This window comes from Apium graveolens, chromosome 5 (genome assembly GCF_009905375.1).
Source record: "Apium graveolens cultivar Ventura chromosome 5, ASM990537v1, whole genome shotgun sequence".
Classification (NCBI taxonomy): domain Eukaryota; kingdom Viridiplantae; phylum Streptophyta; class Magnoliopsida; order Apiales; family Apiaceae; genus Apium; species Apium graveolens.
In genome coordinates, this window is record NC_133651.1 from 80,549,449 (window position 1) to 80,574,069 (window position 24,621).

The 24,621-nt window shown below is 32.9% G+C and overlaps 1 protein-coding gene across 1 annotated transcript; it reads right to left on the reverse strand.

Moving 5' to 3' along the window:
- Window positions 1-7,782: 7,782 nt before the first annotated feature.
- LOC141660210 (uncharacterized) lies at window positions 7,783-9,892 on the reverse strand. The gene is made up of 3 exons (XM_074467173.1): window positions 8,713-9,892; window positions 8,244-8,610; window positions 7,783-8,149 (listed from the first exon to the last, which is right to left on the reverse strand). Exons 1-3 carry the CDS (start codon window positions 9,890-9,892, stop codon window positions 7,783-7,785), a joined length of 1,914 nt encoding a protein of 637 aa, XP_074323274.1.
- Between the last annotated feature and the right edge of the window lie 14,729 nt (window positions 9,893-24,621).

Here is a 24,621-nt window from a genome sequence, read left to right on the forward strand (position 1 = left end):
TACATTGGGATTTTTAGTTTTTTTCATAGTTAACCCAAAGCCGCAATACTTTGGCTACGCACTTGGTGGTAAATCATTGTGTACATGTCGAAGATGTAATTTAAAAGAAATGCATCAATCCTATTCTTTTCAGAATATGGTTTAACTTAGGAAATTTAATTATGTTGTCCAACCGATACGTTTTTTATGAACTATGTATATTCAAAAGTAATAAACTTTTTGCACCTCCCTTTATATAAGCTGCTATTACATTTTGAACTAATGGCACGAGCAATTTGTTGGAACCAAGATTCCACAGGCCCGTAACTTACAGTATGAAATATTTACTTGGTCCAATTCAAAGTCACAGATTTTATGTAGTTGCTAACGGTATTATCTCACACGATTTAATTTTCAAAACATCCTATTGAAAAAACCATTGCTCAATGTATTTATTTAGCGTGTATGAACCATAATTTGACTACATTTCGTAAGTAGTACAGCTACAACATGCCTTATTTGGAAAATAATTTATATACTACATATAATAATACGTGGCTACATGCATACGAAATTAAAGATTAATGTGAAATTGGGATTTTTAGTTTTTTTCATAGTTAACCCAAAGCCGCAATACTTTGGCTACGCACTTGGTGGTAAATCATTGTGTACATGTCGAAGATGTAATTTAAAAGAAATGCATCAATCCTATTCTTTTCAGAATATGGTTTAACTTAGGAAATTTAATTATGTTGTCCAACCGATACGTTTTTTATGAACTATGTATATTCAAAAGTAATAAACTTTTTGCACCTCCCTTTATATAAGCTGCTATTACATTTTGAACTAATGGCACGAGCAATTTGTTGGAACCAAGATTCCACAGGCCCGTAACTTACAGTATGAAATATTTACTTGGTCCAATTCAAAGTCACAGATTTTATGTAGTTGCTAACGGTATTATCTCACACGATTTAATTTTCAAAACATCCTATTGAAAAAACCATTGCTCAATGTATTTATTTAGCGTGTATGAACCATAATTTGACTACATTTCGTAAGTAGTACAGCTACAACATGCCTTATTTGGAAAATAATTTATATACTACATATAATAATACGTGGCTACATGCATACGAAATTAAAGATTAATGTGAAATTGTACTTTCAGATTCCTTCAATAAATTAAGATATGCTAGGTTTGGAATTAATAAGTTTAATAAAACAGCTATAAATATAAATATTATTTCTCAATAATTTTATTACGCACGATTTCAATAAATATAATCATTAACACACGATTTACTTATGTAATTTATGGCGTTTGGATTTCAAAAATATCAATCACGTAATGAACTGAATGAAGTAACTCACAAATATTAAAAATTAATTTGACTGTTGGTTTCAAATAAATAAACCAAGTGTGTACGGCGTAAATTAAATTTGAAATTCTTTTGATAATGTGAGAAATAATTATTTATAAAATATAACTTCGATCAAATAATATCTCCAGTACTATAAAAACAACAACCAAAATTATGAAACAAATAAATTTAAGTATTACTATATTTGAATTATAAAATTATCAACACTTTGAATATATTATACTTATATGAGATATAGGTTAGTTTGAAAATTTATTACAATAATTTGGAAGCTAGGTGTTTACCATTTTTTACTTCCATGAGGTCATACCCTATTATTGAAATCTATGTATAAACCTCTCCCTGTATCAGTTAAGTTGAAGTTGGACAATCTGCCCTGCCATTACGTGCCACATCTTCAACAGTCATCAACCAAGTAACATGTGGTGTTACTGTACGAACTTAGGCACTACCTAGAGCATGATTAGCTTTCGGTTTCATACCTCTTTAGTTACCATTAAGAAGCCTGAAATATACATACCATTAAGAAGTTAGGTGAAGACTTAGTGAAGCTCCGCCTCCAGTTCGCAGCATATCAGGTATGAATCTTTAAATATGGCACTTATACTCTGCATTCAATAGTCTTACTTGAGTGACCTCTGAACACATTTATTAAATGCATCTGCAGGTACCTAATACTGAAATAATAAGTTGCGTACAAATGGATCTACACAACTACGAAAATTTAAGTGATGTGGATAGCTCAAGTTATGACTGGAAATGTAGAGTAAGAGTACAGGCGCTGTGGAAAGGAATGAATAGAGAAACACAACAATTTTGGGGTTTTAATATGTTGCTCATCGATGATATGGTAAGTAGCACATCATAATTACAACTGGGGACTACATGTCTCACTTCCACAACACCTTTTAATATGATGTTGATTTACAATATGCAGAACCATCGAATTCACGCTTTTGCAAATGCAAAATATTGTGCGGAGTTGACTTGCCCTTTGGTTGAAGGAGGCATTTACATAGTTGACAACTTTAAAGTGAAGGACTTTTTAGGTGACGAAACATATCGCCCTGTGAGAAACAAAAAACACATATTCTTCACCAAGGACACAAAATTAAGCAGAGCAACTGAGACGGGATTAGTAATTGAAAAATATGCTTTTGATCTTTTCCACATGACTGAAATTGAGAAACTTGCAACAGAAAATAGGTTCTTAGTAGGTATGTATGCTATAATATTTTTGTAATTGATAACAACACCTATTACTACTAAAATGTTTTCAATTTTAGACATGGTTGGTTACTTGAAGAATCGAAGAACCCTCATTACTTTAACTAAAAATAGTAAGGAAAAACAAAGGCTGGAATTTGATTTGGTAGATGGGAGGTTTGTCTTCTAATTCAACAATGTGTTAGTGTTCTTTATAATTACATACTGGGCTACTTACTTTAGCAGCTTTTCGTTACGTAGGTGTTGCGTGTCTGTCACTTTGTTTGCCGAATTTGGAATTATAATTGACAAAGCTCTGCAACAACTTGAGGAGGAAGAACTTATTATTATTATCAGTTGTGCTAGAGTGAGTTCATATGAAGGTATGGGTAATGGAACCCTCATAATGATTTGTATTACGTAATTAAGTTAAAATGTTGAGTAATAATATGCGTTACGGATATAGGTAGAGCACACCTTACAAACTACCCTGCAACAAGGATTTTTATCAATCCCGATCATTACAGTGTTCATGAGCTCATAAATAGGTTAATTTTTTAATTAAAAAAATTTAGAAAATATAATATACCTTCCTATTTATGCTATGCAATGCCTTCAGATGCGATGAAATGACTGAAATGTCTGATGATGATGAACAAGACACCAAACAGACACTAACTGTGAGAGATATTACTCTGTTAACTGAAACACATATTCAGGTACTGTAATTATTTACGTGGTATTGTCATTGTCATTAGAGAGGAACTAACTTATGATATTCCTCTTTATAGGGAAGTTGTGTGCGAAGTTGTGATTGACAAGGTTAATGAGGATGGTAATTGGTACCTAACAAAATGCACAAGATGTCTCCTTGAAGTTTCATTCATAGTTGACATATTCAAATGTCAAAATTGTAAGAGGATCATACCACATCCCAGAAGAAGGTAATATAACAAGTAATTAACTTACAATACTATAAACATTGACCATTTTTTGCATGCATAATCAGTTTCTTTGTAATACAGTTTTCGGTTGGAAACAAAATGCCCGGATGACACTGGATCATTGACAATAGTTTTACCTCACGCAGCCGTTGCTCAAATTTCACAAAAAACTGTTGAAGATCTGTACTCTCCAGACAAAGAGGTTAACCTCCAAAATTGTGCTGTAATAATTTTGTAAAATAATACATACATTTTACTAAAACCAGTCATTTACACGTGTAGGAACTGGGAGAACAACAATTCCCGCCATTTTTGAGAATGTTTGAGAAGAAGAAATATAAAATGACGGTCATCATTAAAGAGGAAAATGTCATGAAAGCTTCAAAAGTGTACGAAGCTACTGGAATTGGTAGCAAAAATGAATCTGGTGGGAGCTTCACTCCGTCTTCTAACCAAACTGTTGATATAAATGAAATGTTAGCTATGAATGTAAGAGACTAGCATGAAAAGTACAATATAGGTTTAAAAAACGTGTAATGTATGACTACCTTCTTGTATGTAGGTATCACTGAACGAAGATGCATTAATACAAGCACTGAACACAGCCAAATCAACAAGCAAGAAGGTTCGAGCAAGGAAACTTCACGCACCAGTGCCATTTGATGAAGAAGGTCAGATTTAGAAGGAGCCTAAATTATACAAAGTATGTAACATGAATTTGACATTTAACAGCATGTTATAATATGCCTAATTTTGTTGTCTGACCATCCATAAACTTTCTCCAGAAAAAGAAGGCTAAGTGAAGAGACTCAGAAGATTGATTTACATTGGGAATTTTGTCTACGTAAAGCCAATATTTGCAGTTGTAACTATTCAGACAATGTCATTATCTATTTTGTTAAGAACATCTGTTGTAATTGAATGTATTTAATTATGATAAGATATGAAAGAAGTAGTTGCCCATATTGTTGATTCCAAACAACAAGTAATTACAAAGAAATTAGCATACGTTACAAATACCTTAGAAGAATACAAGATTTGCAAAATTGTCCACCTACGGGTACAAGCTATAAAAGATAAAGTGTGACAGAACAATTGTTCATTTTTGCCATTTCGAAAAAATAAATAGGTAATTTAGAAGCATACCACAATCAAATATAAAGGAATATAAATAAAAATTTGCTTCATCATTTACAGTTGTGGGTAAGTAAATGATGTTATCAAAACAAACATAAGTGCAAATTGTGGTAGGTGTTAAACATAACCCATTATGGTTTTCTGACTATTATGAAAGTTATTTACAGCAGAGAACTTTCAACAAGTTATTTACAGCAGAGAACTTTCAACCACCAAACAATTGAGCATTGTACCTACATTGTGAAGAGCAACATGTCCAAAGCAAAGTATGATGACCTATGTACCCTCAAAGTTGGGAAGTTTGATTGGAAAATCAGAGTAAGAGTTACAAGGTTCTGGAGATGAGCTACAAGAAAAGGCAAGATTTTCAAAAGTTTCAACATCATTCACTTAGATGACAAGGTAAAGTATGTTATGAACTTTTACTAATATACATACAGCTGCAGAATATAATGTCCATTTCTTGCAAACCCCCAGAATAGCAGGGTGCACGCTTTCATCCCTGGAAACGCATATGATGCGCTAAAAGAGAAGTTCATTGTGGGCAAGTGCCATATCATTAGGAAGTTTGTTGTTCAGGAATACAAACCCGATGACAAGTTCTTATGCCTCGCAAATGATGTGCAGTTGGTTTTCTCAAAAGACACTCAAATTAAAGAGATTAAGGAAAGTACATGTACTATTGAAAACAATGATTTTGATTTCTATGATCATAGCGAGCTGATGGAGCTTACAAAACAAATAACTCACTTGGCAGGTGAAATTAATAAATAAATATTTTTAACATGTAAACCTTGAACTGAAACTAACAATTTCAAATAATTGTATCCACAGATGTAATTGGAATTGTGAAATTTTATCAGCCACTGGCACATTTGGTTAACAAATTCAATGATGCTCAGAAGCAAGTTAAGCTAATACTCACCGAAGGAAGGTTACATTTTCCTTCTACGTTTCATTTCCATATTTTTAGGTTATTTTCATCCTTAATCGTCAAATATCCCGGAAATAATGCGTAGGTCCTCAATCAATGTCACTTTCTGGGATACATTTGCTGAAATATTTGATGAACAAATGAAAGAAGTTCATGAAAAACCTACTATACTGTTTATTGCAAGTAGCCGAGTAGGATTGTGGAATGGTATGAAAGTAGTAACTTATTCCGTGTATTGATGAATCCATAACCTCTTTACGTTTTTTGAAGCTTCTCTATATACATTGTGCATGTGTAAACAAATATTTCCCTTCCAAGATCAAGTCGATCTTTTAAGTGTAGGGGGGACTCAATGTTATATCAATTACTATCATTACAGTGTCATGCCGCTACACCAGAAACTGAATCAGACAACACCTATTACACAATGGTGGCCAATAAAACTTTTGTCTCAAAAAATCAGAAAACGATTAATTGGTAGTTGACCAAAAAGCCTTGTTTCATTCTGTTTCACACAATGGTGATTCAACTTATTCGAAATTGTTGTCTAAATGGTGCCCCTGTGCTCCAATGAGACAATGGTTGTATTTATCCTCATTGTGTGACATCTATTGGTACAAGTGTTGTTTAGGTCACAATAAACCGGTGTGCTTTCCATGGTTTTACACAATGGGTTTTAAGGACTGTTGTGCAACTTAGACAACGGTTTTCCGGTACCAATGTGTTATTTATTTGAGACAATAGTGCAAAAAAACCAATGTTAGAAATAAAGCATAACAGACAATAGTTTATCACCCCTGTTGAGTAAAAGAGTTTCAGACAATGGTGTCTTACTCGTTGTCTGAATCACCTGCATTAGAAAATATGCTATAACAACTTTTATGAAAAACCGTTGTCTAATTTTCAGAGGGTTTTAAAAAAATTGCCTAAAACATAAATCTTTAGACAAAAAGCAAACCAAATGCTTTAAAAACATTGTCAAATAAATGCTTCCAACAAGTTGTCAAACCAGATGTACAAAAAACTTCTCAACCTAACTGAAAGGTACAAATTACATATAACAATTCTTGGATAAAAATCAAACCAAATCCTTCAAGAACAATGCCAAAACAAATTTTACAATAAACTATCCAACCAAATTTGATTTAGTACAAATTATAAGCAAAGGGGATAACATAGGCACTTATAGGCAACATCTGATCAGTTGATATAATTATGGAAGTTGAATCATCTCTTCTTCCTCCCGCATGTAACTGCTATTTTCTTCCTCGACTTCATCAACAGTTGGGAACATGGTGACATCTACCTCATTTTCAAGTTCAATTTCTACGGATCCCTCATTTTCATCGTCACTTTGATCATCGAACTTGTTTGGTAATTTTAATACAACTGACCAGAATTTTTTAAGAGGGTCGTCAATGTAACAAACTTGCTTGACATGTTTACCTAACACAAAAGGGTCGTTCAGAAAACCTAACTTGTGTAAATTAACAACTGTATATCCTAAATCATCTATCTTAACCCCTTTGTTCATATCTACCCAATTGCACCGAAAGATAGGGACTCGAAAATGGTTATAGTCCAACTCCCAAATACTTGTGATTACTCCATAAAATGTATGTGAAATATGCTCAATGTTCTTATCCTTATCCTGCACGAGCATTGTATCAGCATGAACACAAACACCGCTGCAATGAACTTGTCGCGTATCATCATGATCTTTTGTGTTGTAGGTAACACCATTGACTTTGTAGCCACTGAATGTAGGGACATACTTGTTAGGCCCTTCTGCAAGCCACATTACCTCCTTAGATACCATACTTTTCACATCAAGCAATTCTGACGAAATCTGTCCAAAAAATAAAATACTAAAGCAATTAGACATTTACTTGATTTCTTTAAATTAGAAAAAAATTATTGTCTAGCTATTACCTTCTTTTGAAACCAATTAGGGAATGTTTCATTTTGCTTGTTCTTAAGCCATTCTTCATCATTTTCATGTAATGGATATCTTGCCACCAAGAAGGCCATATGTTCACTGTGAGTAAATCAATTTCAGCTTTTGTTGAAAAAAATCATAAAATCATGGAACAAAAAATAGATGTATTTATTACTGAAAAATCAGAAATCTAAATAAAGAAACTTACTTGAAATATGGGGTCAATTCATTACTGTTTTGAAGAAGACACAGATGTGCTTAGTGCAAATCCTTGATGCTCGACTTTATCATTGTTGCACCAGATAAGGGTCTGTATTTCTCCTTGTTCTTATCCCTTCCCGGTAACCCAACTGTTGGTTCTTCAAAATTAACTAAACACTCAACCGCCTCTTCTGCAATATAGGCCTCAGCGATGCAACCTTCCGGATGAGCCCTGTTTCGAACATATCCCTTGAACGTCTTCATATATCTCTCGAAAGGATACATCCAACGTAGGAAGATAGGACCACAAAGCTCAACTTCTCTTACAAGATGAACTGAGAGATGGATCATTACATCAAACAAGGAAGGGGGAAGTGCTTTTCTAGCTGGCATAAGGTCTCCACCAATTGAGACTGCATTTTTTCTAATTTATTGACCTCAATGACTTTACTACAAATTGCCTTGAAAAAAGGCAAAACCTGATAATATTGCACCTGACCTGTTTTTGAAGTACTGACCGAAGTGCGATGGGGAGCAAGTGATGTAACATTGTATGACAGTCGTAAGATTTCATTCCAACAAGTCGCAGAGTGTCCATTGATACTATACCCTTAAGGTTCAAACAAAAACCATCAGGTAACTTCATGCCAATCAAGGACGAGCAGACAATCTTTTTTTCTTTATGCAATAAGTTCCAAGATGCCATCGGTAACTTCTCTTTTTTTCCAGAATTTTTTGGTCTCAGCTCCATTCTTATTCCCATTTCAGCCATATCAATACGAACAGATTCTCTATCTTTTATCTTCCCGGGAATATTTAGCAATGTACCGGTTAAAGCCTCGCATATATTTTTTTCTATATGCATCACATCGAGGGTATGGCGAACTGGCAAAAACTTCCATTACTCAAGCTGAAAAAATATAGACATCTTTTTCCAAATTGGTCGAGGTTCCCCTTTTTTCCACCGAGGTTGGTTTTGTGTCTTACCATAAACATGGTCCGCTAGTGGTAGTACCCTTTCTAACACCTCCTCTCCAGTTAAAGGAATAGGTTCTGATAACTTCTCCATGGTGTTATCAAAGGCTGATTTTTGCCTTTGATATGGATGATTTCTGGGCAGCCATCTACGATGTCTCAGAACCACCATCTTTTTGTAAGTAGCCAACCTGGTAGCTTTTGTTTTATCAACACAAACTACACAAGCATTATATCCTTTAATGATGTTACCCGACAAGTTTCCTAAGGCTGGATAATCACTAATTGTCCACAATAAAATTCCTCTTAGTATGAAAGACTCTTTCTTAAATGCATCATAAACTTGTTTCCCATGCCACAATTTCTGCAAATCTTCTATAAGTGGTTGAAGGTATATATCAATATCATTTCCAGGCTGATTTGGTCCGGATATCAATAAACTTAGCATAATGTACTTTCTCTTCATACAAAGCCAAGGTGGGAGGTTGTAAATTGAAAGCAACACAGGCCATGTTGAGTGATCACTTCCTGGTCCATGGAAAGGATTAAATCCATTGGAGGATAAAGCTAACCGAAGGTTCCTAGCCTCTGCAGCAAACTCAGGCCACCTTTGATCGACATCCTTCCATGTCTTTGAGTCAGCCGGCTGTCTAATTTTACCATCATTTTGTCGCTCGGTTTTATGCCAAGTCATGTCCTTTGCAATCTGAGCTGTATTGAACAAATTTCTCAATCTTGGTATCAATGGAAAGTACCATGGGACCTTAGCAGGGATCCCTTCCAATTCTTCTCCTTTCTTGTTTAACTTCCATCTAGATGCCCCACATATTCGGCAAATCGTCTCATCTTCGTCCCTCTCACCGCGGTATAAGAGACAATCATTCGGACACGCATGTATTTTTTCATAATCCATGCCTAAAGTACATAAAGTTTTCTTGGCTTCACCGAAAGATGAAGGCATACTGTTGCCTTCCGGAAGCATTGATGTAAGCAAAAGAAGGACATCGGAAAAGCATTTATCAGAAATACCATGTTTTGCTTTTAAATTATACAACTTGACTAAAGCTCTCATTTTTGTAAAACTCTCGCATCCAGGATAAAGTGGTTCATTTTCACCTTGAACATGATTCATAAAATCAGAAGAATCTAACGAAATATCCTCATCATCGACAATATCCTGCCTCATTCTCATGTTTGTAGGATCAACGGATGATTCTGAAGTTTCCTGTTCAGAAACTACATGACTCTGTACATAATTTGACTCTCCATGTCATATCCAACACATATAGGTTTGATCAATACCATATTGATAAAGATGATCCTTAACAGTCTGAGCATTCCAAGATTTACTATGAGCGCATCTTAAGCATGGACAACTAATTTTATTTTCTTTAAACCTATTCAGAAATGTAAAATTTAACAATTCATCCACTCCAAGTTTAAATTCTTGTGTTCTTCTATCTGCTTTCAACCAAGATCTATCCATTTTTACTCAACCAAGTTTAAACCCATTCTTTTGCTCAAATTCCACAAACATATATATTCCATAAAACTCGATATGGACCCTTATTAAAATTCTCCAATATGAACCCTAATTTCAAGTTCTCCAAATCGATATAAACACCAAATCCCCAAATTGATATGAATTCAGCAGAAACTTACCTGAGTTCAGCAAAGTGAAGTTCCCCTGGATTACTTCAGACATCAAAGAACTGAGACAAATATATGGTTAAGAAATGGTGTTTGAAGGAGACAATAAAAGAGGCATAATAAAACATAGATACTTAGACAGACAATGATCACGTATAATAATGCTAGTCAAACTACTTTATTGCTAGTCAAAATTATTTACACTTTCCCCCTCTTTCACCAATGTTCCCACTTATATTTTTTTTGAAAAAAATAGAAATTTTCTTAAAGTAAAAGAATTTGGTTTCTTGGTTTATTTAAAACTCAGGACAATGGTTTCAACAATATTGCATTGTAAAAAAATGTAAACACAATGGTTTGTAGCGTAGTTTATTTAAAATCTTGGACAACGGTTTCAACAATTTATCATTGTAGTAACACCTACAAACAAGTGTTTTTTCAATAAACCATTGTCGTATTATATCAACTTTTTTGACAAACACAAGGACTATAAATGATTTTGTAGGCTTCGAAGACATGCAACAAGAGGAACAATTGACATGTTAAAACTTACATTATTAAATATATATTTAAATATCACTAATTGTTTATGAAATAAATTACAAGTGTCTTCTTTTAATTTGTTACATTGTAATCATATACTATATGTGCATTCAGTGGTTACTTTCGAACTATATAGTTGATAACTCTATATAAAAAATTCGGGATTTGTTAAGTTTTTAAATAGACACTATATCCGTTACAAAAAGCGAAACGAGTCATTTTAATGTCGACAAATTTGAATATTTCACCTTTAATTTTTGTTAATTTTTGTTTGATCTAGGGTTATAGGGTTTAGGGTTTAGGGTTTAGGGTTTGGTGGAATAATTTTTTCTTACATAAGACAACGGTTTTTGCAATTTCCCATTGCAAGAACATGTAAATTATTGTGTCGTCCTTATCATGTCGTGTATTCAAAATCCAAATACAAATACTAAATTATCATGGTGTGTTAAAAATTGTCGGGTGTAGCTTATATAAACAACTTTTTAGATACACTTAATTTATACATGACCTCATTTACTTACTAATTCATTGCCTTTTTCAAATTTTTGGAAAATTACCTTCGGGCATGATACTCAAGATTCCTGGTATGTTATGATATATTCCCTAAATTTTGCCAACATACCAGGAGAATATTTCATAACATACCAGGATTCTTGAGTATCATGCCCGAAAGTAATTTTCCAAAAATTAGAAAAAGGCAATGAATTAGTAAGTAAACGAGGTCATGTATAAATTAAGTATATCTAAAAAGCTGTTTATATAAGCTACACCCGACAATTTTTAACTCAACACGATAATTTAGTATTTGTGTTTGGATTTTGAGTACACGACATGATAAGGACGACACAATAAGGTACACGACACGAGATACACAACTGAGAAAATTCAAAATTATGAATTAATTAATATCGAAATTATTTAGAAAAAAAATCAAAATGTTACTTCAAAATTTTCCCAATCGTAGATTAAGGAAAGATTTAATAGTAACCGTTGTTTAAAAAATATTTAATATTCTCTTCTTTTCAATTAATTTCTAAAAATTATGAATAATTCACTCATCAATCAATTAAAATACACCGTTGGATTGGTAAAACACTAACAATCCAAGCCGTTGGTTTATTCCCCAAAATTATTTCACTTCCCCCTCTTTTCATTTTCATTCCCCCCTTTTGTTCCCCCCTTTGTGATTTCTCTTTTCTTACCCGATAATACTTCATTCCCCTCTTTTATTTCTCTTCCATTTTCTTTTCTCAATTTCGAATCGAAGCAAATCTAAGAAAGGTACTTGCATCTTTTAATCTGTTCAGTTCTTGGTTGTTGTTGCATGTTACTTGATTAAGCTTGTTTTGTTCAGTTCTTGTTTCCTCTTACTTGTTCTGCATTGGTTATGTTCAGTTCTTGCTTGTTCTTGATTTGTAATGTTTTTACTTGTTTGTTTTGATTCTTATGCTCTTCTTTTCATTTTCATTCCCCCCTTTGTGATTTCTCTTTTCTTACCCGATAACACTTCATTCCCCTCCTACTTCTCTTTCATTTTCTTTTCTCAATTTCTAATCGAAGCAAATCTAAGAAAGGTACTTGCATGTTTTAATATGTTCAGTTCTTGCTTGTTGTTGCATGTTACTTGATTAAGCTTGTTATGTTCAGTTCTTGTTTGCTCTTGCTTGTTCTTTATTGGTTATGTTCAGTTCTTGCTTGTTCTTGATTTGTAATGTTTTTACTTGTTGTTTTGATTCTTATGCTCTTCTGCTGTGATTCTTTTATATTTTGGTTCGATTCTTATGAAACCCTCGTATGTTATGTAGTTCTTGTTGGATTTTTATAAAACTCTCATATGACTTGTTTCTTTGGTATTTTTTTAATTGTTGTTACTTGCTACTGATTTAAATGGTTCACTTTGATGATGTCTTGGTTAGTTATTAGATTTTGTTTCTCATAAAACCCATATTATTAGAGATTTTTTGGTGGTTAGATTTTGTTTCTCATAAAACCCATATAATTTCTTAGCTTGGCAAATCCTTCCTTATAATGGTTTGTGGTACACAGATTATGGCTCCTCCAAAGAAGAAGACACAAGCTTCTCATAAAAAAGCAAAGTCTTCTCCAAACAGAACAACGATGAGAGTTGTGAAGGCTATAAGGAAAACACAATCATTGAACAAAGTTAACCCCTCTTGTTCTTCTCCTATATCTGTCAAGAAGAATCCGATATCTGAAAATTTAAAGAAGAAGTTGTCAAAGAAGAAAAAACAAGTGGATTCTAAGAAAAAGCAAATGGATTCTAAAAAAAAAACCAGAAATACCGGAAGGACTAAAACTATTGAAACATGGTTGTGTCACGATGCACAGAATTCTGAGACGGAAGATAATGAATCAAAAGCTTACTGTGACCTTCAATGCAAAAGGGGAGCCGTATGGTGATGAAGCTGGAGAGATGCAGTCGTACATTGGAGTTTTGGCAAGGACCAAAGTCCTCATTTGGCATGATAGTTGGAAGCAAGTTCCTGAGCAGACAAAAAATAAAATTTGGGACTTTGTGCAGGTATAGTAAATTGTCTACACACACATGCCTATCTTTCTCTTTGATATTGGTTTTTTTCTTTTCTTTCTATAGATTTTGTTCATTCGTTAACTTGCATATTTGAATTTTTTTGTTTCTTATGTACGTAGATGGCCTTTATTGTACCTCCGACAGCAAGGAAACTGGTATGGGAATCCGCTTGTCAAAAGTGGAGAGAGTTCAAATCCCGGCTCACGACAGAGTACATCCTTCCACACCGGAATCAACCAGAAAAGCTCACTTTTCCTCCGGCTGAGTACACGTTCATAGAAAAGTCGCACTGGGAGATGTTTGTTGCTGATCGTCTCGGAGATGATTTTAAGGTAAAATTTTTATTATTTTTATTTATTTATCAATTTCAATAATTGGATAGGTATTTAGCGTGATGTTTTAACCTTGTTGGTACTTTTTTCTACAGAAAATTCATGAAGAACAGGTGAAAAGAAGCCGGATGAATGAGTATCATCATCTTATGTCTCGAAAAGGTTATGCCAACCTAGAAATGGAATGGGTTAGTGATGACAGCCAAAATCTACTTAGTCTTTTTATATACTTTGTGTGGTCAATATGAATTTGTATCTTTGAATCATTAATAAAACATGTCGTACATGCAGTTGAAAAAACATCCAGAAGAACCGATAGATCGATCGGATGCCTGGGTCCTTGCAAGGAAAGACAAAGATGGTAATTTTAAAAATGAGAATGTTAAAGAAAAAGCTGAGAAAATAGTAAGTTATTCATTTATATTTCAACCGAGAATATTCATCATAGTTCCAATTTGATTTATAACTTCTTCTATACTGTGGTGTTTTTAGGAGTTGCTCAAGAAGAAGGTTAAAGAAGGGGAATTGGTAGAAGAAGGTAGAAATGATGTGTGAACCATGGCGCTCGGTAAGCCTGAGCATGGAGGCAGAGTACGTGGGCAGGGGAACCACGTGAAACAGTCCATCTATTTTGATCTGCCGAGACAGAAAAAATCAAGGACTATTGAGGAGAGTATACATGAGGGGGTTAAATTTTATGGCTGAGGAGACTCCGAAAATTATAAAACAGAGAGATGCATTTTGGACTGCTGAAATTGAAAAGATCAAAGCAGAATTGAAAATGGCTAAAGGTATTGGTCAAAAGGGTAGCCCAATCATTGATTCCCAACAAGGAAGCTGCTCAGATTTAAAGGGCGTGCCTCAGTTCATAAACGAAAATGATAGGAATGATATTGTGAGGAAAAAGATGAACGTGGAATCTGGGGATGAAGGTTCAGATCATGGTGATGAGGAGAATGTAGAATGTTTTTCTAAGGACAATATTGGATATAAAGATATTGAAGAGGAGAATGAGCATAATGTTTTTTTCAAAGGTGAGGAGGCCTTTATGGTTGACGCTGATAATGAGTTTGTTGAAATTGAGAATCATCCTAAAGGGTTGAAGTTGGATGGTTTATCCGGTGTTTGTCAACTGGCAATAGGATCAGTAAGCAACATCGTAGCATATGGTCGGGTTGATGAAATTGCTTTTGCTGAAGGATGTGAGCCGACTCTTCACGAAATATGCCTTTCGAAGGAAAATGCAAGAGTGTCCATTTCTTATGCAATTCAAGAGGATGCTAAGATCCCATTTCCCGTAGGAGATGAAATTGTAACTGTGAAACAAGCAATAGGTTCTTTTATTGCATGGCCAAGGGATCTCGTGGTGGGGAACACAAGCAGTACCCAAGTTTTGTCTACTCCAAAGGTAAAGATTGATGATAGTGTGTGTGTAATTGATATATTTTGTTATGTTTTTACTGTGTTGACGTGCATGTTTTTATTTTCAGAATGTCAAAAAGCGTGGTGCGAAGAAAGTTGGTTCCAAGAAAACAAAGAAGCATGTAGTGATAGAAACTGATGATGTGGAGGATGAGCTTCATGTAGAGATGGGTGTAAATTATCCATCATCTTTAAAACAGTTGTGGATGTGGGCAAAGGATGCTTTAAGCAATGGAAGAACCGTAAGTTTTCAGTTATATGAACAAGCATTTGCTGTCACAAAGAAGCAGGTGATCTTTCTGCAAGATATACTTTCCCTATGTGGTAGAGGTGAAATATCCAGATCGATCATTACCATATTCATTCAGTAAGTTTCCACGTACATTAGCTTTTTCAATTTGTTGTTAATTATCTTGAATTAAAAATGAGTGCATTCTTATTTTAATTGTTCTCTAAATAAAATTAAATTAGATTCCAACTATTGTTTAATTTGTTTACAGCTTCTTGTATGAGTTTTTGAGAAAGAATAAAATGACGAATATGATTGCTTTTGTGGATCCGGGTATGGTTGGAGCCATTGGTTGTGGCAATGCAGGGGAGATGTCACGTGCGCTTGCCAACCGTTTTATGAATGGTAAGGAAGGACAATGCTTTCTTATTCCTTTCAATGACGTGTAAGCATTTCTCACTTTATAAGTACACTTCATATTTTATGATCTCATTAAGATGTTTAAGTACTTCTAATTTAATTTTCATTTTTTTTATATTTTTAGTGAATTTTAGAAATTTGTAGAATATATTTGTATGGATGGAAATTTAAATTTGGTAACTTGTAAATTAATTTGCTAACTTGTAAATTGTTAAATATATAATTAAATGAGATATAAGTAATTTATTTAATTATTTCTTCAAGTTACCTTTGGTTATTTTTGAGGTAACATCTAACTGCATAATTAAATTTCTGAATGACACATCTTCTCATGCTTTGATAGGAATCACTGGTCACTAACCGTTGTTGTTCCAACGACGGAGGTAGTATACCACATGGATCCTCTTAAGCGTCGTATTGCAAGCGATGAATGAGTAGAAGTTGCTGATAAGTGAGTCAATATTTTTAATTGCTTTAGGTAATTTATGCAAAATGTTTTTTGTTGACTTGTACTACTTTCTAACAGTTCGATAAAGATGTACAAAGAGAGGCTGAATAAGGTGAATAAGGTTGCCAGGAAGAAAATTTGTTGGGAGAATATGGCGGTAATAATATTTTTTTATAATTTCTCATATATGCAAGTAAAATATGTGATTAATTTTATTTTCTATTTTTTTCAGGGAGTTCCTTTGCAGAAAGGGGTCCGGGACTGTGGCCTTTTTGTCATGGGATATATGAAAGAAATTTCTTATGACAAAGAGCTTCAATTTGTAACTAAGATATGATTTTTTCTTGTTTTTAATTTTAAATTACAACTTTATATCGGCTGGTACTTTATTTTCACTATCAACACAGTGGCTTACAAAACTGTCAAAACTTTATTTAATTTTCAGTAGATTCGTAGAGGCAATCTGGCTTACAATGAGGATGACTTAAACGTGATAAAGATGGACTTCGCCAAATTCTTCATGAAGTTTTATTCATGTTAAGTTAGTCTCGTGAATAGTTTATATGTAATTTGTGATGGTAAGATGAACTAGTTTAAGTTATATTGACGTCGTTGGTATGGTGTTTAAGTGGAGTTTTTCTGAACTTTTTATGGTTGTTGAAGTTTGGTGGATATATGTACTTATGGTTGAAGTGGATCTTTGGTGTAGTTGGTAAATTATGAAGTTTATTGGATGTTATGGTATTTATCGTATTGTACATTTGGTTTTTGAATGGTTTGGTATTTGATTTTGCAATTTGTATTTGTAAAGGCTTTATTTATAAATAGAATAGGTATAGAACCATTACTATGTTTGATAGACAATTGTTTAGTAAAATAAAAATACTTATTGTGCTAAGTTATACTAGACAACAGTTGGTACATGAGTAAACCATTGTCCTAAGCTATATCAGACAATATTTGGCATAAAAGTAAACCATTGTGCTAAAGATATTCGACAATGATGTTTTAAAAGGCATACACTTGTATAAACCAAACTTATACAACTAAATAGTAGAACTTAAACATTGTGCCTTAATGATTTGCACAATAGATCAAATTATTAACACCATTGTATGTACAAATCCTAACAACACTCTGGGATCACTACATACCATTGTTAGATTAGCTTCTAACAATATCTTGGTCATTACAAAAACTGTTGTGAGCATTGCTAAAACACAATACCCAAAAACAAAAAAACTGTTGTCTAAAGTATGTCATACATTTGTTTTCTCAATAAAAACCATTGTGTAACTAGATGAAATAAATACATAAACCATTGTAGGAGTCAATTCACATAACACTATTTGTAACTATTGTGCCTCTACATTGTTACAACGGCTAGAAAACTGTTGTTTGTAGAATATTAGAAAGGGTCCTATGCGTTGTGTGAATAAAATGAGATAAAGGCTTTATATTCCGTTGTGTGATGTATTTGTTACAATGGTGCGTTACCATTGTATGAGTACCAAACACACCGCCCCTGGATAGACAACGAAATATTCATCTTTTAGACAACGGTGTAAAACCATTGTCTGATTCAATATTTCTTGTAGTGTGCAGCTAAGACATAAGTAAGTAAAGAAATTACATTGACATAATCCTTACACTAATGTCATGCATCTAACAATTTCAACATTCGACAAATATCATTAGATTGTAACAACCTTCCTTCCAACAAGAATTGTATGCACTGGACAAACATGCAGCGGTGGAAATGCTTAATGTTGCGAGGATTATAAGCGTGGGGAGGGAATATATCATGGTAATGTAAACCTAAACAAGTACCAGTTTTTTCTTCGTTCAATATTACAGTTTATGTACTTGCAGAGACAAATTTGTGCACACCTCATTTTCACTGCGGTCGAAGAGACCGATCCATGGTACAAGACAATTTGCACATAATATTTTGGAGAAATAGAATTTGAGGAAGATCAATGGTATTGTATGCATTGCAATCGTATCCTGCCTTGCCCCGACAAGATGTAAGTGAAAGATTACAAACTTCTCTACCACAGAATTTTATGTCTACATTTGACAGCAAATTAATACCTTCTTCGGCCTCTTCAATATACATAGATTCAAGTTAACTGTAAAGGCATCAGATAACACGGGTTGCATTGACATCATACTGAATGACCAGCAGGTAAGAGCTGTTATTGGAAAAAGAGCTGTGCACCTCCTCAAACAGGTAACATCTAATACTTTTACCTATGATTTCATGCCTCCTTCCAAAGACCATTAACTTCTTACTATTCTTTCAGATGGGAGAAGATAAGTCATTCCCTTCAGAGTTTAAAGCATTGGTTAACAAGGAATACACCATCAAACTTATCATAAAGGAATTCAATATATTGGACAAGGCCAAAACATACTTCGCAACAAACATTTGCACAACCTTCATTGATCCAAACCAACATCTGACAGAGGCCACAACCTCTATGCAGCAACAGACAACAATGGTAACGCATTACACCCTAACCTTCCCCTGTCAGTATTAAACAACATATATTCTCAATACCATTCCTTGCTTGACTGCCTTTTATAGGAATCAAGCAGCAGCTACCACCTGGACATGATGTCAAATCTTACCTTTCGGTCTCCAGCAATAAAATAGAAACCCAATCCATGAAACCAGTAGAGGAGAAAGAATCATATTCTAATGATTTCCACAATCTATTTTGCTTGCACTTTGCATCCTGTACAATTTAAAACTCTATGTCCACATGCTTCTACTTTTCCCTCCAACCTTCAAAGTGAGGAGGTTAAACTATTATGTGATGAATTTTATGGTTTTCAAGCGTAATCACCCTAAACTATTATATTTGACAAGTGTAACCATGTATACATATAATAATAATATAACAGTATGTGTAATGGCATAAATAATTGTAAAATTTATCACACCTTTCAATTTGACCAAATTAACTTATGATTATGCTAAAAAAATTTATTACCTAATTTCTAGGATTCGGATTTTACGCATTTGGTACTACAACTAACTTGATAAACCCACCAATTTTATTTCACAGTTATGAAGATCTTAATTAAAATTAATTGTAACCATACAAATTGTTATGGCTGTAATATATTAAAATATAAAGATAAACAAAATTGTCTCTTCTTTCATAATCATGTCAACATTTTGTCAGTTTTTAAATATAGTGTTATATAAAATACATGTTCCTTCCTCCAATTTTGTTTTCTCAATAAATTGATTAACTTTGCTAGCTTTTAATAACTTTGACTGAAATAAATAATTTTCAAATACAATTATATTACATCATACGTTTAAAGGTACATTCAAATCCGAACCCAAATTATAAAACTAAATTTCAGAATCGAAATATAAATTAGAAAAAAAATAAAGAAAATTAATGCCAGAAATTATATTCTTCTTCTTAAAAATTACAATTTAATGTTACAAATTAATATGAGAAGCAATATTGGCACAAACTGATATAGAACTGAATAGGTAAGAGTACTCATTTGTTAGTTGTAATCAGACCTTACTATTTCATTTCAATCTCCCAATATATTTGATTAACTAAATTATGTATAGAAGTACATGTAATAAATAATATATGTATATATAATTAATCAGACCTTACTATTTCATTGCAATGTAAGACAACAGTTTTGACTAAGTAGAAGGAAACTGAAGTACAAGTTGCATAAGAGGAGTTGTATCGTGAACTTGATCTGGCAGGACATCAGACATACTCCTTTTGAGCGGCTCGATGCTGCACAATACTAATTGGCTAATGACAGGATCTATATTTAGGAGTAGTAGTAAATTTAAGTGAAGTAATAGTTCTGCCAAATTACAGAACCTGCAGTATACACAACCTTGAGTATATTTACCTACCAATGAGCCTTACTAATTACATCAGTCTGTAGGCCTTCCTCCCACTAATAGTTACTTACAGATGCCTCTAAACACTATTTGACCAAGTAGTCCTACTCTAAGTAATGTCTACTTTAAAGATAGGTAATGACGCATTACCTTTCCATGGTAATACACAATAAAAATTAGTTTTCAAATAAAATGAAAATAAATGACAATATTTAGAAACAAACCACATTCATAAAACATTAGCATAAACCGATAAATATGTTTATAACTGAATCCGATCAACCAAAATAAGACGGCATTGTTCATTAAAAAATTAAAATGTAATTAAAACATAATTAAATAGAAATAAACATAAAACCAGCCACAATCTTAAGCCTTCAAAACCACTCATTCATCTTCATGCGGATCTCACCATGCTCAATCCTCAGAAGCCTGATCTCCTCAAGCAGAAGGTGTTGATGTGCCTTGAAACTATTGTTGAACTCTTCCTGCTGCATCGTCATGTGCCTAGTGAACTGTATGTGGCTCTCCCCCAGCTCATCTACCATCCTCGACACAGCTGCCATGTTAATATTGAGATTAGTCATGCTCTTTTCCATATTCTCCGACCTGATGAATCTCCGGTTCTCATATGTGGCACTTTTGCACTCATCGGAACTGCTACCACTGTTAGGACACATTAAAAAGGCCATATCATAGGAGTAAAATAAAAAAATTCAAATCTAAGTTCACCAATAATGTAATAATAGGAAATGAAATGATGAGAATGTCATAAGTCAGTTGAAATAATAGGGAAAGAAATCATATGACAAGTATGAGGAATGAACCCAACCTTGGAAAACTACAAACTTTTACCCCCCGATTTAGCACTTACAACACATGAATCCAAATTTTAATAAGAAGCCTAAGTTAATCTATATTTGACACAATGTATGAACCATTAATCTACACAAGTTGAGGCATAAAGTGAAGACATCAAATATAGGTGTGGACATCCTATTATACAACACATGAAAGTGAGAAGAGGACAAAGGTTGTACAAGATATGCTAGTGAGTAAGAAGAAGACATGCATAATATGAAAATCATATAACAGTAAGCAAACGCAAAAAAACATATAAAGGGAGTACAAATTCAGAGAAATGGGAGTATTCACATAAGTATCTACATGCATCAGTTAAGAGAATCACCTGTTCTTTGAAGTGGAGGCCATTGCTGTGATTGATCTGAACTTGAATGAAGCGGAATAGAAATAGTAATATGAGTGAAAGGTGATGATGAATGAACCATTTCTAATCAGATGCAGACTCCTTTAATAGAGATCTTGGGGAGATGAATAGTCCAGGTGTATCACATGTAATGGTCTGTTTGTGCGTTCACCAAGACATGGTATCTAACAGGCGTGTCTCTTCGATGAATGGTTAGGTAGCAGATGAAAACGCTTCAACCAATCAGTATTAATTATAATAAATAATTAAATAGATAATAATAACTTTGATTTAAATACATAATTATGACTTTAATTGAATAAAAAATTAAAAAACTGATTTTTACAAAAAACATAGATTACATTATTTTTAAACCACAAATGATGGCTCCAGTTATGTCAAAAAAATAGTATGTCAATCAATATAAAATTAAAATTTTATACAAATTTTTAAAAATGAAACATTAATTGTACTTCATTACGTATATATTAGATACATAAAAGGAGAATTATTTCCACACTATAATCATGTAGTTTGGTTAGTGTAACGTAAGTACATCATGTAAATTCTGAAGACTTTTTACAAAAGAATCACATTTTTCCTATAACAATAAAAAAAAGGTGTTATTAAACAATTATCTTCAACTTAAAATTTTCAAATTTTTTCCAAACAAATACATTGTTCAAGAACTACGTATAGTAATAAACAATTATTATTTGCACCTACGTCCATTATATTTAAAATTTAAGATGTGTATTTATTCACTTAAATGAAACAAATTAAAAATGCACTATTTGTTGACATCTACATATTAACTCCTTACAAAAGGTTTTACAAACTTTATTATTCAAATTAAATTATATTAAGCACTAACCTAAAAAATATTGTAACAACAAATACTATAATTGGTAATGACATCCCAATATTAAAATTGGTATTTTGCTTTTAAGAAAGTTAGAGAAGTTAAACATAGTAAATTTGTAAATTACAATTTGCTGAACATGATGAGTACACGATATTGTTATGTAATTTTAGGAATTTGCAGGTGAAAAACATATCGATGACTTAATAAATTTTTTCAAGCTACATACATAGTTTGCAATTAACTGGGTCAATTGTTTTGAATAAATAAACTTAAACTATACAAAGTAAATTTATTTTTAACTATTTTTTTTGCAAAAAAGTTTAATTATACAATATATCTCTCGCAAATGATTTGTCCAATATTATTAAAGCAAATGTCGAAGTTATGGAACATTTTATTTTACGTATTACTAAAATTGAAATAAAATTATTCAACACTTTCAATATATAGACTTATGGAACAATTCATTTTATGTATTACTAAAATTGAAATAAAATTATTCAACACTTTCAATATATACACTTATATTACATTTAGTTGAATTTGAAAATATATTTATTATTTGCAGAAACTACCTGTTGTACAGGAATGAGTTGATAGTTAGGAGTAAAGAATGCACCCTCTCAAGTACGGATCTTTGACTCTTAAATTATATTTTGCATTATTCATGTACTCAGGAACACATTATGACATTACCATATTATGTTTACCACTACTACTCTATAATTGTTAAACGTACAGTTTCTATAGGTGGGAAAACCGTCAACGTAATGTTAAAATCTTCAATTCATTTCAATATCAGGTTCCACTACGGACTGGAAATAACAAAGAAATGGAAGTAATTCGACAACAAAAAAAAACGTCCCACCCAATCCTTTCTAAACGGTTTTCCAAATATGTAATCCCATTCATTTTACCTTCTTCGGTTTTCTGGCACCCTCATAAAAAAATAACAATATTAAAAACTAACGCCACGCGAAGCGGGCATCCATACTAGTTATAATAATAATAATAATAATAATAATAATAATAATAATAATAATAATAATAATAATAATAATAATAATAATAATAATAATAATAATAATAATAATAAGGTTATTATTTGATGTATTTACTGCTAAGGTTCGGGAGCTCAAGACCATTAATGGCTGCTCTCGTGTTTCGTAGCTTAACTATGCCTTTACGAGATGCCTACGTATCTCTATGAATTAGAGAATCAAACCAAAAAATGTAGTTATGATTTGTGGGGTGAGACCCCTTATATAGATGTTGGTAATCCTTGAATTAGACTTGGTATAGGAGACTTGGGAGCCAAGTCCCAAAATTAGAATGGACTATGGAGTCCTAAATAGTAGGAAACTGATTCCTTATCCTTCTAGGTCCCTTAGAGGCTAATCTGCAAGGATTTATTTTCTTATCGGGACTCTTCTCAATAGCTGATTTTTCCCTTATTAATTAATTATGAAATTAATTAACATTCAGGGTTTTTGGGCCTTCTTCGTTCCATCAGGCCTGATCTGGTCCATCAGGCCTAATCAATGTGTTAACTTTTTTGGTATGAATGTCATACATCTTCTTATTGTGCCTAACAGCCCAAATTATGTATAATTACTATAATATTTAATTACATAATCAGGATTTATTTATCCCTATCATTTGCCCCCCAACTTTTGGGAAACCGTATAAGATTTCGCAAAAGTTAAGTTCGTTCAATCCCTTTCAGGGTATCGTTTTGCGTAAAGTGTGGAGCAACCTACACGCTTACAATGATTCTCCTTTTACGTGGCTTCAGGGTCATTTAACAACTTCCCCTTCTATTTTCTTACCTTCTCCCTATTTTTAGGAATTTTCTGGTATTTTTCAGGAATTTTCCCTTTTTTCTGAGATTTTTTCACATTTTTTTTGCAATTTTTTACAAATATTCTCAAATTTTCGTTCCTACACATTTTTTCGGTCTAATTAGGAAATTTAAGCATAGAAATTTATACATTTTCTGGATCATATCCAACTTTCTTATGATTCTAATTCCATACCCCAAGTCTAGTCAGTTTCTTCTTATTTTTAATTGCCTTTTTATTTAAAAAAAATTAAAACAACAACTGATATTAACACATCTTTAGTTTATATTGTTAAATTAAATAATCCCTTTTGTGTGAAAGAATAAAATACTATTACCTATCATACGGTGTTAAATGACCGAGCATTGGCACTATACAATGGTTTTGCATTTTGGTGATTAGCGGATGGAACCGATGCCCTGTGTAAGTTCCATTCATTTGTCCCCCGATAGTTTAAAATATCTTTTCAAAAAATGTTGGACCAATAAGACAACTTTAAAGACAACTTTGAA